Source organism: Ranitomeya variabilis, chromosome 1, assembly GCF_051348905.1.
Source record: "Ranitomeya variabilis isolate aRanVar5 chromosome 1, aRanVar5.hap1, whole genome shotgun sequence".
Classification (NCBI taxonomy): domain Eukaryota; kingdom Metazoa; phylum Chordata; class Amphibia; order Anura; family Dendrobatidae; genus Ranitomeya; species Ranitomeya variabilis.
Window position 1 is genome coordinate 955,660,109 of NC_135232.1, and position 17,552 is coordinate 955,677,660.

Here is a 17,552-nt window from a genome sequence, read left to right on the forward strand (position 1 = left end):
ACAGAACCTAATAATTGTATGATACAATATTGTTCTGCTCCAGGAAGACATCCAGGCCTCTCTTGAACCCCTCAACTGAGTTCGCCATCACCACCTCCTCAGGCAAGCAATTCCAGATTCTCACTGCCCTAACAGTAAAGAATCCTCTTCTATTTTGGTGGAAAAACCTTCTCTCCTCCAGACGCAAAGAATGCCCCCTTGTGCCCGTCACCTTCCTTGGTATAAACAGATCCTCAGCGAGATATTTGTATTGTCCCCTTATATACTTATACATGGTTATTAGATCGCCCCTCAGTCGTCTTTTTTCTAGACTAAATAATCCTAATTTCGCTAATCTATCTGGGTATTGTAGTTCTCCCATCCCCTTTATTAATTTTGTTGCCCTCCTTTGTACTCTCTCTAGTTCCATTATATCCTTCTTGAGCACCGGTGCCCAAAACTGGACACAGTACTCCATGTGCGGTCTAACTAGGGATTTGTACAGAGGCAGTATAATGCTCTCATCATGTGTATCCAGACCTCTTTTAATGCACCCCATGATCCTGTTTGCCTTGGCAGCTATAAATAAAGGTTAAAGAATAACCAACTTACTATCCAGGGGATTTATTAAAATTGGCACCAACAAATATGGAACAGCTGCCAATCAGCAAAATGAAAAGCTAAATTCCCATCAGTTACTTTTTCTGGTGCACCAGTTTTAATAAAACCACATCTGCTGGCTTCCATTGCAAAGAAAAACCACATGGTCAATAAATATAAATTCTTCTGTGGGTTTAGGAGCTCGTTTGCTGTATATATCATCACTTCTCATTAAATAGGTACCGTCACATCATCATAGGTAAATACCTGTCTGACAAGACACAAGCTTTGATCCACATATTGGAATCATCTGGAATACATACCAACAAAATCTTATTTTATACGTTTAACGTGTGAGATTATTTTGCTTCGGACTGACATTTTAGACAATCAATGGTATATTATGGTTCAGGAAATGAGATACATGAACTAGCGCAAGGCAAAGCACTGTGCAAAACTGCCGTTTTATCCTGGGTGCATCACCCAGCTTGTCTCGGACACCCTTTATAATCCCTTACTGGACAGAATCACATCAATTTCTACCGGCAATATATATATTCAGTACAAAAAGGTACCCACTGCATACTCACCGTATTTAACCCTTGCGTGTCATTCTAGTGAGATAAATCATTTTACATTGCAGACAACCATGGAAACCATGATTAGGCTGTATCCTTTGTCCCGATGCCATTGTAACCAGTTGCTATGTGAACTTCCACACAAGCGACTTAAGACAATGGCAGCAGAAATACTGCGTATTCAGACTAGTTTAATGGGCCCTTGACCTGTTTTGCAACAGGAAGATGTTAAAACAAGTGGATTAAAAAACACCATGCAAAAGCAGCACGCGTTCGAGTACACAGCTGCCAGTTCAACATCCAGCATTGTCGGTCTGTAAGCGCTGCATGTTTTCTTCTGTCACACAGAGCTTACAATGGTAATTTACTCAGGCCAAATTAGGTGGCAGAGCAGCACAGGGTTTCCTACCTACAACCTCCAGTCTTGCTTTACCGGACATATGGGAGGTGTGTTGGTAATCTGAATAACAGAACAGGGTGGACTGCAAATCAAAGGCAATACTGCAAAAAGTAAATATATCTATATACGGTAACTAGTGTATGGTCTTACATCTCTAGACATCTAAGAACAACTAATATGACCTATTATTCTGCAGCAAATCAGTCAACATTCTCCTGCAACCCACCCTGCAAATTATAGGATTTTCCAATTCCTAAGCAACAATAGAGTATGTTACACAAGGTAAGCAGCAAAGATCTAGGACGTCACCAGTTTCTAGTCATTTGTAATGCAGGTTTCAAAATGTCAGCTTTCGGTGCCTGTACGGTGCCAGAAAAATGAAAGAGAACGCTACTTTCTGGTGAAGATTCCAGCTGCACTTCCTAAGGGTTTCCTTTACCTGTAACTGATACATTTGCAATAACATCATCTACAGGAAAACTGTAACATGGATAAGTGAAGGCGTTTTATACTGGGACCCTTGAAGCCCATCATGTAAAGTACGGACATAGGGCATAAGAAAAGCCAATAACAGATCTCAGGAGCGGTACTGGATGGAAAGGAAAATATAATATATACGATTAAATACGCTGTGTTGAGAATGCACATGGAAAGATACTCCACAGGGCTTATATTATGGGTGGTACATTTCTCTTCATAGTATGTATGGGTGGTACTAGAGGTGTTGCAAATTGATTCATCCTTCAGAAGCCAATCTGTGGCTGCCAGACAGGAACCCAGCGAACAGCTTCCTACCTGACGGCATCATATTTTGATTAGCTGGCCTGGCACAATGTCATTTTTACGGTTGTTGCGCTAGACCAGCTAGTCAAAAAAGAGCCGCGGATGCTAACAGGTAGGAGACGGTCCACTGAGTTCCAGTAAGGCAGGTCACCGAGACAGCAGCTGCACCAGGTCCTGCAAACTGGTTTGCAGCATTTCTAGGTGGTACTTTTTTCCCCACAGTACTTCTATTATGGGTGGTACTTTTTTCCCCACAGTACTTCTATTATGGGTGGTACTTTTTTCCCCACAGTACTTCTATTATGGGTGGTACTTTTCTCCCCTCAGTACTTCTACTATGGGTGGTACTTTTCTCCCCTCAGTACTTCTACTATGGGTGGTACTTTTCTCCCCTCAGTACTTCTACTATGGGTGGTACTTTTCTCCCCTCAGTACTTCTACTATGGGTGGTACTTTTCTCCCCTCAGTACTTCTACTATGGGTGGTACTTTTCTCCCCTCAGTACTTCTACTATGGGTGGTACTTTTCTCCCCTCAGTACTTCTACTATGGGTGGTACTTTTCTCCCCTCAGTACTTCTACTATGGGTGGTACTTTTCTCCTTTCAGTACTTCTACTATGGGTGGTACTTTTCTCCCCACGGTACTTCTACTATGGGTGGTACTTTTCTCCTTTCAGTACTTCTACTATGGGTGGTACTTTTCTCTCCACAGTACTTCTATTATGGATGGTACTTTTCTCCTCACCATACTTCTATTATGGGTGGTACTTTTCTCTCCACAGTACTTCTACTATGGGTGGTACTTTTCTCCCCTCAGTACTTCTATTATGGGTGGTACTTTTCTCCCCTCAGTACTTCTATTATGGGTGGTACTTTTCTCCCCACAGTACTTCTACTAAGGGTGGTACTTTTCTCCCCTCAGTACTTCTACTATGGGTGGTACTTTTCTCCCCTCAGTACTTCTACTGTGGGTGGTACTTTACTCCCCTCAGTACTTCTACTATGGGTGGTACTTTTCTCCCCTCAGTACTTCTACTATGGGTGGTACTTTTCTCCCCTCGGTACTTCTACTATGGGTGGTACTTTTCTCCCCACGGTACTTCTACTATGGGTGGTACTTTTCTCTCCACAGTACTTCTACTATGGGTGGTACTTTTCTCCCCACGGTACTTCTACTATGGGTGGTACTTTTCTCTCCACAGTACTTCTAATATGGATGGTACTTTTCTCCTCACCATACTTCTATTATGGGTGGTACTTTTCTCTCCACAGTCCTTCTATTATGGATGGTACTTTTCTCCCCTCAGTACTTCTATTATGGGTGGTACTTTTCTCCCCTCAGTACTTCTATTATGGGTGGTACTTTTCTCCCCTCAGTACTTCTACTATGGGTGGTACTTTTCTCCCCACAGTACTTCTATTATGGGTGGTACTTTTCTCCCCACAGTACTTCTATTATGGATGGTACTTTTCTCCCCTCAGTACTTCTATTATGGGTGGTACTTTTCTCCTCTCAGTACTTCTACTATGGGTGGTACTTTTCTCCCCACAGTACTTCTATTATGGATGGTACTTTTCTCCCCTCAGTACTTCTATTATGGGTGGTACTTTTCTCCCCACAGTACTTCTATAATGGGTAGTATTTTTCTCTCCACAGTACTTCTATTATGGCTGTTAGTTTTCTCTCCACAGTACTTCTATTATGAGTGGTACTTTACTCATCACAGTACTTCTATTATGGGTGGTACATTTCTATCAACAGATTTTTCTTATTAAGTGTGGAACACATTTCTCTCCACAGTACTTATATTATAGATAGTACATGTTTCTCCCCATAGTACTTTTATCAGGCTGCAACATACTTGTATACAAATGAAACATGAAACTATCATTTAATAAGTGCAGAAGCCGTCACCAAAAGCAGCGGCATTGGGGCACCAGCCCCTCGATATGTAGACGTATGCAGTAGGTTTTCTCTCTGAATACTTCATTAAGCAGCTTTATGTAAATGCAGTAAGTATACACACAGAGCCCAATAACTAATCTTCATACCAATCAAACATATAATTTGCAGCAATGTTTACCTGCCGGATTTTAGAGACAAAATAAGGGCCATTGTTAAACAGTTTTTGCCCTTTCTGTCAGTCCAAGGTAAGCAAGGAAGGAGTGCTTCGGCGTGGGGACACCGGGGGGTGCCGTTTGAGGTCTGGGAGGATGGAATGTGACATCATAATGGTTCATAGGAAAGAGCATTGTTAAGGGAATGAGATGAGCAAATTCTGAGTTCTGGTACCTATCCAAGCATGATAAGTTACCGTTTACTGCAAAGGCTTTAAGTGCTAAATGCGTCTCCATGCCACTGCTTTGAGCAGCAGACATAGCCACTGTTTGGAGAGCCTGTGAGGCAGACATGACAGAGAGAGGTGACAAGAGGCTCCTAGTGTCATTGACGGAGAGCCCAGGGGTAGCCTCTTTTTGGACTGCGGTCTGGAATTTCTTCTCTTCTTCCAGGAACTCACCATTCTGGTGCTTCTTAACATGACGGCTGAAGACAAAGGGGTGGGTGGTCTTAAACAGGCACTCCTCGCAGCTGAAGGTCTGGCGGGGAGAGTGCTTGAGCTTCTTGTGCAAATTGAGATTGTCTTTGCGCTTGCAGCTATAGCTGCACTGGTCACAGTGAAAGGGGCGCTCTCCTGTGTGGACACGCACATGCTCAATCAGCTTATTGGCCGTCTTTGAGAGGTAGCCACACTGGTCACACTTGTAATGATTCCCGAGCCGATGCTCGCGGATGTGCACTTCCAGCTCTAGCTGGTTTGCCTTGACCGTCTTGCAGATCCGACACTTGTACTCCATCTTGTAGTGCGTTTTCAAGTGACATTCCATGGCTGCAGGGCGGTTTGTGGAGTAAATGCAGAATGGGCACCTACAAAGAAAGCCATGCAAATCATATAGACAGTTAGTCTTGTCAGCAGACATAAATGAGATTATATTGACGCTAACTAAAGGCGACTATGCATAGCTACGAACAACTTTTCAAAAACTACGATTTAGCAGCTTGAGCATTCTAATAATACTGTGAAACATTTTAAGGAACTTACTGCAGCAGTCTGTTTCTGGCAGTATGTAGTCTGTGCCTGCAGTCCAGACTGTCAAAAAGCAGCCTCTGATTTCTGGAAAGGCTGCAAGTCAACCTTGAAAGGATATGTCACCATATTTTACAATATAGACTGCATACACATTTAAATAAATGTTTTGGGCCTGATGAGGTGGGTGTACTTGCTGTGAAATCTGTAAGACATTAATATTAGTCGATTCACCGGCGCTGCTCCCAGTGTCTGTAATTGTCTGCAACACTGACAGCCAATCAGTGAGCTCAACGGTTCATGCCAAGTACACTCACAAAGCCGCTAAGCTCAATTATTGGCTGCAGCAGTGTTAACATGGTATCAACGCTGCAGACAATCACAGACACTGAAATCAGTAGTGACTCAACACTGGACCCTGGCAGGGTAAATAAAGCCCAGTCTGTTTTTTTTTTAACTACTAACAACGCTTATAACTTTTCTGAAAAGGTACAATCCCTTTAAGAACCTGACATTTTCAGCTCTTTCAGATCTACTGTTATGTATTTGAGATCAACAGAGAATATTGAAGGTGAAGTTGAGCTTGGTGATATGAAATGTACAATTTTCTACCATATTAATCGGTATTTTAGTATGAAAAGCTATATAATTACAGACTTAGAAAATGCACGTAAGTCCGGTCTCCCTGGTCCACACAGAATGGTGTGCTGTGCTGTCTGGGAGCAGTGTAGGGGAGGTGAGAATCCGGACTCCTGAGCTTTCTCTGTGAGTCCTTGCAGCATTTATACAGCTTTTTATATAAAAATACTAAAAAATTTGAAATTAAATTGAAAAATTAAGCTGCCTTCCAACAGGGTCGCATTACAGATTTGACCTCTGCGTCAAGATAATATAATACTTCTTTTGGTTACACCGTTTAGTTGTCACTTATCACTTACTACATGGACAATGAAACATTGAAACATCGTTCCATATATGACAACACACAACAAAAATGGATAGAAGGCTACATTAAAGGGAACTACAGGGCGTGATATTGCTTTTTTAAAATAATTGATTGTGCTGATCACAATGTCAATTAAGTACCAGTGATCATGATTACAGAGCAGACACGGTGTGCATCTGTGACTGCTCCATGCTGTGCCCGCTCACATGACTGGGACACAAAAGCACACAGTGGGATATAAAACTATTTTCAGCCTTCCACTCATAATGCTAGATGGAATAAGGGTAACTGTGCTGCCCTGGAATTCATTACAGAGGGAATTCCGTAATGACAGGTTCACTTTAAACCAACTTTTTCTAAGCACTTATATTTTATACAGTAAAAAGATGGATTTATTCAGTTTCTCTTGAATAATAAATCCACTTTAGTAAGCGCCTATCACCACGGAGTTCTACTATTTAGCTCTATAAACTTAATGCTACTTGAGGACCTGTGACCTATTCAGCTTTGCAGACATTATACTTTCACTACAGTCCTTTCTGGACCGTTCACAAAGTGATGTGAATGGTATTACTAAGGTTAATAACCATAACAGAATAGGAAGTTTCCTTATATTACAAATAAAATATAAACTTAAAAGAGGCTGTCCCATTTTAATCAATAGATCTTGGAATAATAGTGAAGTTCCACAATAGGATGGGCTAAAAAAAAATGTTCCGATGCTGAGATAAACCTGAAAATATGCCCCTGCTATGTACTGTGTAATGGTTGCATCCAACCATGCACTGCTCCCTCAGCTCATGGTCGGCACATATCACAGCACCTGGCCGATGATGAAACATGGGTCACTTATGATAAGTGAGTATACAGCTAAAATAGGAGGGGTTTGCAGCTGCTGCTTTCTGAGGTTACACATTTCCCTGTTCTGAGGTAACACAGGAATGAGTGACCCATCTCCGGCCCTTTGAGCTCATCATAACTCAAGTCAGTGACGTAGGAGCTCAAGCAGCCGCTGCGCTATTATGTCACTAGCTTGATTTATGATCAGCTCACAGGACTGGTGATGTGGCAGAAATACTTGCTTCTGTGATAAAGCAGGCAGGGAAATGTGTTAACTCAGAAAGAAGCAATTGCTTTTTCATCTGTATACTCACTTATCATAAGTTACTTATCCTTCTACCTTTACCAAGATCTATGATATCTGCCGGCCATAAGCTGGAGCAGCTTTGCACGATCAGTCATTACACAATATATAGCAGGGGCACATATTTAAGTTCTCAGCACAGGAACATTTTTTACCCCACACAACCAATTGTGGAACTTGTATTATTACAAGATCTATTAATTAAAATACACATTGTTCATGGGAAAACCCCTTGAAATGCTATCAATGATAATATTTTGGGAATGAGGGCATGCTATGACTGTGTATTCCTAGCTACATAACCAGAGAATATCTTGCAGACATATACAAAAATAATCATTTTCATACAACAGAATGTTTCATATGCTTAACACAGGAAAAGTTTTTGTACTTGCTTTCCTTACTTGAGCCCACCGGTAGGGACTGTGTGGCATTTCTTGTGTTCTAACAGCTGTTCAGGTGTCTTCATGAACTTATGGCACACGTCACACTCGTACATTCGAGTGATCAGGTGAATCTGCAGGTGTCGTTCAAACATTGGTTTTGTTTTGCAGACAAAATTGCAGAACACACATTCAAAACCTGCCATTATAAAAGATCCATTAGCATAAAACTTTAATATCCTAATATAATAAATTAAACAAAAGTAATAAACTGTACAATGATCTAAGGGGTTTTCGGCTTTAATTTTGTGTTCTGTCAAAAAATAAAAAAAATGCTTTATTTACTCTCTTTACCTGTAGCACAGCATCACGTTCTTTATTAATTGGCTGCAGCGGTGATGTCACAACTACAATATGTGACCGTTGCAGCCAATCATGAGCCAAGTAACTGGCTGCAGTGGTCATGTACTGTAGTCATGACGTTACTGCTGCAACCATGTCATGGAAGACTGAAGGTGGCGGTGGACAGGTAGTGCTGAGGTGTCATTGTAACTAAGGCTCATTTTGTTATTTGTTTAGATAGTGGATGCTAAGGAAAGAAACATTTAAACTGGGAAAAGCCATTTATACACTGACATGCAAAAACATATTGGCAGAAAGTAGCTATAACATGAAACCAATAAAAAGAAAGGTGTAAAGCGTTCCTCCAGGACTTTGATATTAATGGCTTATGCATAGAATAGGTCATTAATATCAGTTACATGGGAGCCCACTTCACAGCACCCCCACAATCAACTGACCCCTTCATTGTCTCTCAGGCTTCAGGAGACTGAATTGCAGTATCAGGCATAAACATTGCAAACTGTTTAGTACTACACCTGGGAAACATTGAAGGGAAGGCAGAAGTCGCCTGACCCCATCAATTAGGTGATCAGTGTTGGCACCAAACGTCAGACCACTAATGATCTAATAATTATGGCCTATCTTATGGATAGGCCATAAGGGTCCCAGAAAACCTCTTTAACCAACGGAAATCTCATTTACGCAAAGCAATACCAGATCACCATCTCACCATTTATTGTACATACAAGTAGGAGATCTGTTGTTCTAGTGTTACCAATAGTGTAAATGTTATATTGATCACTAGTCCTCATTTTAAGCATTGAATCCTATCCCGTCTCTATCAGTGTTGCCATTCTCCACCTCATACCACAATATATAGTCACTCGCTCACTTCAGAGCTCCTTATAATGCGGAATGACATTGTCGCTGCACAGAAAGAGGCGCTTACAGGTGGACGGAGAGGACATTGTAGCAGCTTGTGTGAGCCACAGTTACCTTTGTCAGATTTCTCTTCACTGCTAACAAAAGGCTGGGAGCTGTGTCCTACAGAAATCACCAACAAGCTGTTTGAAGTCGGGTTTCTTAGTGGGGTGTCCGAGTCTTCTTTACTGTTGGCTGAATCACTAAGAGCTGACAATGAAGAAGAAGAAGGGCTTACGGATTCACTGGGGGTCTTTCTTTCATCTCCTAGAGAAAAATAAACACCCTTTTAAATGGTACGATTTTAGACAATTTTTCTAGACACTGGGCTCCATGTCACACATGAGCTGGGTGCACATGATGATTTCCATACTGGCCAAGATGCACGAGTTTTCTCAGTGAAGGTGTTATTATGGCTTGCAGTGGACCTGTCAGAATTCCTGACATGTTTTGCACTAGCAAATATTTGTACTTCCTATACATCAATAATGCTGAAGAACCTTTTCTTGACATTTTCCATTATGCCATTCCTCTTTTATACCTGCATGAAATTGATGCCAAAGTCTTACCATTCCCTTTGTCAACATGGTGTGCCCCTGTACAGTAAAATGGTCAGCCCTTATTGGACAGACATACATTATGGGAATTGGAGGAACTGTATAGAATTTCTAGGTATTTTATAAAATGTTTAAACTGTGAAAATATTGCATGAAATAAATTATTTGTGTACATTTTCCTAATATTATAAGATTACAAGTGACCAAATCATAGCCCAAAACGTGTATTTGCTTAATTTTGTAACTTAATCTGTGAACATTTCCTAACCTTAATAAATGAAAGATGCAATGCTAGCTAGCTTTCAGGCAATATGTCCAAAATAATGGATACAAAAAAAATAATAAAATATTATTTGGTCCAAGTATTGATAAACATATTAAAAACATATAAAAAGTAGATCCAACAGTGCAAGTGGCGTCAAAGACAGTGGGAGAGAGGACAGTGTGCACCTTGTCCGTTGGGACCGTTTTTTTTTTTTGTTTTTTTTATTACCTTCCGGTTGGTCCATTTCTATTTGAGCCCATATTGTTTGGTAACCCTGCTAATATTTCTACAGCATATTACTTTTATAGCTTTAAGATAAGTTTATACATAAAGTTCTCATCTTTTTGTCTATTTTTATTCGTTTGCATTTCACTCCACTAATAAAGTGCTCTCCTCCTCTGTGGTCCATTATTTCGGTCTCTGAGGGCCTCCTTTCCTTACCTGAGTGTTTGGTGCTAATGTGAGTTCTCATATCAGCTTCTTCCATGGTGACAAAGTCACAAGTACTGCAGCAAATTGAATACATCCATTGTTCCTTGTCTACATGAAGAGACATGTGGCTCACAAACTGGACATTCAGCTCGGTCTCAAAGCCACAAACATGGCAGCTATATGGGATGAAGAGGAACAAACGTCATTATCTGTGGATGCATTTTTGAAAGTTCTGTCACCTCCGAAAGCCATAGCATTGATACAAAGCCAGAATAGAGGATTTCCATAAAAACTTTGAAATGCTTGTAAGGTTTTGTGAAAGTTATGACATGAAAGATTAATACTGTGACTTTTTAATTCCCGTGAGTACTGAAGAAACAAACATCTTTGAGGATGTTCCCCCCTTCCAACCATGTGTATATATATATATATATATATATATATATATATATATATATATATATACATATATATATATATTTATATATATTGAGGGGTATGTGTCATGACATTACACTGTGGAGTATAATGATGATGTTAATTGGGAACTACATGTTCCAGATGCTGCACATCACCTAGCGGCTTCCTCTGGGCAACAGAGGAGCAATGTAATCCTGCCAAATACAGTTGTAAAGGCTGGTTTGTTGCTAAGTAGAGAGCACACGGCACCTCAGAAACCAACTCAAACAATCTGGACAGCTTCCCAGGTTACTGCGCACTATTTCACAAGCTTCCAGGAACGTCATGTCCCAGTCAGTGCTAGAATATGAACACAATGCTGCCACCGGCTGTTATTTAGTGAACAGGACATACACAGAACAAGACCTCAGATCATTGTGTGACAGCGCAAACTGACAGGGTCACTGCCTATTTTTAACTGTGTACACAGGGCAAAGGGAATGAGACTTCCAGGAAGTCGCAAATACGGCGCGGATCACACTTGTGCACGGAGTTTTGTATCTCTGTTCTGTTAGAGGAACACAAGAAACCCAACTCCTGCAGGAAAATGTCCGATCGTGGAAACAAATAACGCCAGATGGAACCCAGTAAGATCCATTCGGTTTTTGTTTTTTTTTCTGAAAAAAAATGACTGACCTTCGTCTGAGCCTTCGACACAAGTGCGAACAGTGCTGCTTAATAATGTATAAAAGCTATAAAATGCTAAAACATAGTGCGAGGGTGCTGTGGAACAGATTGACACTATATAGATACATAGGAAAAAATGTTTCCTAAGTGACCCTTTGTCATATCAATGGTTTTCTCCGTGCGTCAGGGATTCCTCTGTTCCGTGGTGAGCTGATTGTTTCTTTCTGTTTGACTCTATACATACATGCTTTCATCTAGGACAATTATACATTTCACTAAAGAAAATGACTCCAAGTACTTGAATAAATATTATTTATAAGCTGTGATTTTATTATGCACAAGCTGGATATTTAGATTAAGAGAGCGGTAAGAGAAAGAGAATGCACTTTCAGGACAGGAAGATTGGGGATTTGGATGTTTCGCCCCCAGCAGTTCGCCCCCGGGTACATTTCGCCCTGTTTGTACCCTGTTTTGCCCCCAGAATTTTGTGTTTGGATGTTTTGCCAGTTTGTCCTTGTGGTTCATGAATTCCCATCCGTCATCAATCCACATGTCTCAAAAGTAATGTACAGAGTGCTTCACTTTTGTGACATGTTAAATCAACTGTTTCCATCTGACGTCACGGGGAACCGCTAGACTGCACTCCGTGACCCACGGAGCTGCAGCTGCGACAGGTAAGTATCATCCTGGGGGCCAAATGCTGGGGACGAAATGTGCGCGGGCAAAATGTACCCGGGGGTGAATTACTGGGGGCGAAACATCCTATAACCGGATGATTGGCATTGGTCATGTGATTAACTCCATGTCGATCTTTATATTAAACCTCAATGGGTAATAAGAAGGCTACTACCTTCATACCTGCTATTCTCATCAGCCAATTCATGGCAGTGCTGAATATTCAACACCTTTCGACTAATTCAGAAAGCTCTAGGGCATTCTATTGTGACAAAACAGAACTGTTATTAGGCTTAACTTCCATATATTGCACAAAACCACTTTATTTCTTAGTAAAACACTCTTGTGATTGACAGCTGGTTACTGGGCAAATACAAACAGCAGCCCTCCAATCACAGAGGCGAGAGGTGGGCAGAACGCGCCCCTCACAAGTTCAGAGGACTCAATCCATTGGAAGAGTTTATCATGACAGGTGATACATAGGCCAGTGTTAAACCCACAGGCTGCTGGAGTGGGGTGTGCTAATTTTATGATGAGGGGCACCCATCATAATAAATATAAGTAAACTAGAAATGCCCAATCTGACATATGGTAATTTCAAATACAATGTGCGACAGTTATTGTGCAAATGCCCCTTCCACATTTTTGATCCCAGAAAACTGTAGAGGGAATATTAAATGGAGAACAATAAATGGCCAGTGTATGTTTTGAAAAAATTGCACAAGATTTTTTTTTCTTCAGCCATTTTGGCTAATAGGAGAGCCAACCTGTCCCCTTTAAACACAATCTGATGACAGATCGGATTTTAAACATACCGTACATATCAATGTAATATTTGAGATTACTAATGCCATAATTGGCCTTCTGAGATAAAATGAAATAATTGACTGAATTTCTCGTAAAAAAACATGTAAAAGCCATTAATCTAAAAATAAAACCTATTAAAATGGTTGAAAACATCTTCAATGTAATACTGAATAAAGAACACAAGTATGTGAGTGCCTCTCACCTATAGTAATATGGGTTCTTCTTTTTCTCACTGGTATCAGAAATGACGGCACTGACAATATCTTCAGTGTCAGTGCTTACCAACTTTACAGCGTGGACAGTTAGGTGCTGGTTCAGGTTAGCCCGGCACTTTGCAGCATATGGGCACAAATGGCACTTGTACTTTCTCTCTTCTGTACAGGAAAGTACAAAAACAGTGATATTAAATCCATCACATAGGCTACATTATACAAGAGGAAATGTCTGCCCAACATAAGGGTTAGAGAAATATGACCTATTGCTGCCCATGAAATACCAAACTGGCAGCACAAGATGAAGAACAAACTTGAGATGGTACAACCGGGCCTCTCCTAGGCGTTCACCACGTCGATAAAAAGGTGGGCTTGAGGGCATACTTTTAATATTTCACAGTAATGAAAGCTGTACCTGTGTGCAATAACAGATGTCGAGATAAAGTCTGCTGTCTACCAAATACTTTTCCACAAACATCGCATGGAAAGAGCTGTTCATTCAGCTTCCAGGCCATTAACCCACTGCCTGCATCTAGTCCAAGTGTCTCTGAATCTGCAACGATGGAGAAAATACATCAAGGGATTTATGTAGGCGAAGACTTGTTAACCAGGTTGTAATTCCATCTTTGTAGTAAAAGAAAAAAAGAAAATACAAAACTTAATTAAGAATTTACTGGATATATTAGGTAGAACAAGGAGAAATATTACAGACAGTGTAAAGCCAGAACAAAGATATACACCGGCTGGTGCTCATCATCAGGGAAGGTTTAGCCTTCTTAAAATATTCTGCAGAAGAAAATCACTTTATGATCATAACACTTTCAAGACTTTGCTATCAGAATGGATGCCAAGTGCTATGTTTTTATTGGGGCCCAACTGTCAAAGGACACATAATTCATAAGACAATCCATGGGATCTGGCCGGCACATGCACAGTTCTCATGTCTGAGAGACATCCCACCTGGACAGGCATCAAAAGAAATGGTTTCTGGTTCAAAAACAGATGTTCTTGGCCAGTGAATACACTGAGCATTTTTATATGTGCAAACAGCTTACAGGAGAACATCAAAGACACAGCAAGAAGTGTAGAACAGCTCCTGAATTGCCATTGTTTGCTCACACTGAGATCAGCATTGATACCAGAAAATCCTCAACCACTGACTGTACAGATCAGCGTGCAACTAGGGTCCAACATCTGCTCACATCATAGTATCAGACACCTCTGATTAGAAGCTTCATTTATGTAAGCCAAGCAACAAGAGGCATGGAAGGGTATTGTGATAAAGGGTCATGTAAAGCCAATTACCCCTGTTCTGTCCTTATAAGCTGCTTCAGATTTGTTCATACTAGCATTGTGAACGCAAACATTCTGGATGAAAAAGGCTCCTGATAACATGTATCATCTTAATACATGAGGTCAATTTTCTGATGTCATAAACCTGGACAAGTCTTTCAAAACTGTAAAGAAAAGATTACTTGTGGGAATCTTGAGACAAGTTCTTACCATGAGAATCCAAGGGGGAGCAAGTGCATCAATTTTGAATATGAGGCATTTGCTTTAAAAGGAAATAAAAACCAGAAACCAACTCATTCTTTTTCTATTTAGAGTTTAAGGGTATGTGCACACGCTGCGGATTTTGCTGCGGAACCGCAGCGTTTCGCAGCTGCGGGTCCGCAGCGGTTTACCATGAGTTTACACTACAATGTAAACCTATGGGAAATGAAATCCGCAGTGCACATGCTGAGGAAAAAAACGCGCGGAAACGCAGCGGTTTATATTCCGCAGCATGTCAATTCTTTGTGCGGATTCCTCTGCGGGTTTACACCTGCTCCAATAGAAAACAGCAGGTGTAAACCCGCAGCGGAAACCGCAATAGAAACCGCGATAAATCCGCAGTAAAAACCGCAGCGGTTTTGCACTGCGGATTTATCAAATCTGCTGCGGAAAATTCCGCAGTGGAATCCGCAGCGTGGGCACATACCCTTATTCTATTTTCTGTACATATGGGGCAGTGAAAACACAAGTGTGAACACAACCTAAGGCTATGTGCACACCTTGCGGATTAGCCTTAGGAATTTCTGGTGCGGATTTTGCCTCTCCTGGCAGAAAACGCAGCTGCGGATTTGTTGCCTTTTTTGTGCGGATCCGCAGCGTTTTTTGTGCGGTTTTGCTGCGTTTTTTTTTGCGGATTTACTGCGTTTTTTTACCCCTGCGGATTTCTATAATGGAATGGGTACAAAAACGCTGCAGATCCGCAAAAAAGAAGTGACATGCTACTTCTTTTAATCCGCAGTGTTTCCGCACTGGATTTTCCGCAACGTGTGCACACCTTTTTTTTCTCATTGATTTACATTGTACTGTAAATCAACTGCGGATCTGCAGCGACCCATGACCTCTGAGGGAGACCCAGCTTTCTCACACTGGGCCCTACATTATGCTGCAAAATTTGTTGGTAGTCTTCAGACTTCATAAAGCCATGCACACGGTCAAGCAGTCCAGTGCCAGAGGCAGCAAAGCAACCCCAAAACATCGGGGAACCTCCGCCATGTTTGACTGTAGGGACCGTGTTCTTTTCTTTGAATGCCTCTTTTTTTCTCATGTAAACTCTATGTTGATGCTTTTGCCCAAAAAGCTCTACTTTTGTCTCTTCTGACCAGAGAACATTCTTCCAAAACGTTTTTGGCTTTTTCAGTTAAGTTTTGGCAAATTCCAGCCTGGCTTTTTTATGTCTCGGGGTAAGAAGTGGGGTCTTCCTGGGTCTCCTACCATACAGTCCCTTTTCATTCAGACGCCGATGGATAGTACGGGTTGACACTGTTGTACCCCTCGGACTGCAGGGCAGCTTGAACTTGTTTGGATGTTAGTCGAGGTTCTTTATCCAACATCCGCATAATCTTGCGTTGAAATCTCTTGTCAATTTTTCTTTTCCGTCCACATCTATGGAGGTTAGCCACAGTGCCATGGGCTTTAAACTTCTTGATGACACTGCGCACGGTAGACACAGGAACATTCAGGTCTTTGGAGATGGACTTGTAGCCTTGAAATTGCTCATGCTTCCTCACAATTTGGTTTCTCAAGTCCTCAGACAGTTCTTTGGTCTTCTTTCTTTTCTCCATGCTCAATGTGGTACACACAAGGACACAGGACAGAGGTTGAGTCAACTTTAATCCATGTCAACTGGCTGCAAGTGTGATTTAGTTATTGCCAACACCTGTTAGGTGCCACAGGTAAGTTACAGGTGCTGCTAATTACACAAATTAGAGAAGCATCACATGATTTTCCAACAGTGCCAATACTTTTGTCCACCCCCTTTTTTATGTTTGGTGTGGAATTATATCCAATTTGGCTTTAGGACAATTCTTTTTGTGTTTTTTCATTTAAGACAAATTAAATGAAGATAATAATACCAAATAATTTATGTTTGCAATAATTTTCAGGAAGAAACTGAGTATTATCTGACAGAATTGCAGGGGTGTCAATACTTTTGGCCATGACTGTACAGGCGATCTGATCTTCGCCTGTATGCAGCAGAGCCCATAGTGCAGCTTCTATTGAAGCACGCAGAAAGTAAAAAAAAAAATGTTTTTAAAAATATTCAAAAAATAAAGTATAAAAGTTTAAATCACCCCCTTTCGCCCCACTCAAAAACAAAACAAAAAAAATCAAATATACACATATTTGGTATCGCCGCGTTCAGAATTGCCCGATCTAGCAATATAAAAAAAAGAATTAACCCGATCGCTAAACGGCATAATGAGAAAAAAAATTCAAAACGTCAGAATTACATTTTTTTGGTTGCCGCAACATTGCAATAAAATGTAATAACGGGAGATTAAAAGATCGTATCTATACCAAAATGGTATCAATAATGTTAGGCGCGCAAACAATAAGCCCTCATCCAACCCCAGATCAGAAAAAATGGAGATGCTACAGGTCTCGGAAAATGGCGCCATTTATTTTATTTTTTTTACCAAAGTTTGGATTTTTTTTCATCACTTAAATAAAAAAAGAACCTAGACATTTTGTATGCCTATGAACTCATAATGACCTGGAGAATCATAATGGCAGGTCAGGTTTAGCATTTAGTGAACATGGTAAAAAAAATTAAAAAAAAGCAACAACTATGGAATTCCACTTTTCTTGCAATTTCACGGCACTTGGAAATTTTTTTTTCCAATTCCCAGTACACAATATGTTAAAACCAATGGTTCCGTTCAAAAGTACAAACTCATCTCGCAAAAAACAAGCCCTCAAATGGCCATTTTTACTGAAAAATAAAAAAGTTAAGGCTCTGGGAAGAAAAGGAGCTAAAAATGAAAATGCAAAAACGAAAATGCTCTGCCTGGGGCCCCATAT

At 40.8% G+C, this 17,552-nt stretch overlaps 1 protein-coding gene across 2 annotated transcripts in view; it reads right to left on the minus strand.

Moving 5' to 3' along the window:
• Positions 1-4,380: 4,380 nt before the first annotated feature.
• Positions 4,381-17,552, minus strand: part of ZNF827 (zinc finger protein 827) — a 299,492-nt gene continuing 286,320 nt past the window's right edge. The window contains exons 9-14 of one of the 2 annotated variants that reach the window (XM_077279284.1): positions 13,612-13,749; positions 13,187-13,358; positions 10,426-10,592; positions 9,238-9,429; positions 7,921-8,098; positions 4,381-5,266 (exon numbers count right to left, since the gene is read on the minus strand). In XM_077279284.1, coding sequence (XP_077135399.1) covers positions 4,459-5,266; positions 7,921-8,098; positions 9,238-9,429; positions 10,426-10,592; positions 13,187-13,358; positions 13,612-13,749 — 1,655 coding nt within the window. In that variant the 3' untranslated portion in view covers positions 4,381-4,458. Of the gene's footprint in view, positions 5,267-7,907; positions 8,099-9,237; positions 9,430-10,425; positions 10,593-13,186; positions 13,359-13,611; positions 13,750-17,552 lie in introns of both variants that reach the window. The other variant, XM_077279285.1, reaches the window with a different exon arrangement.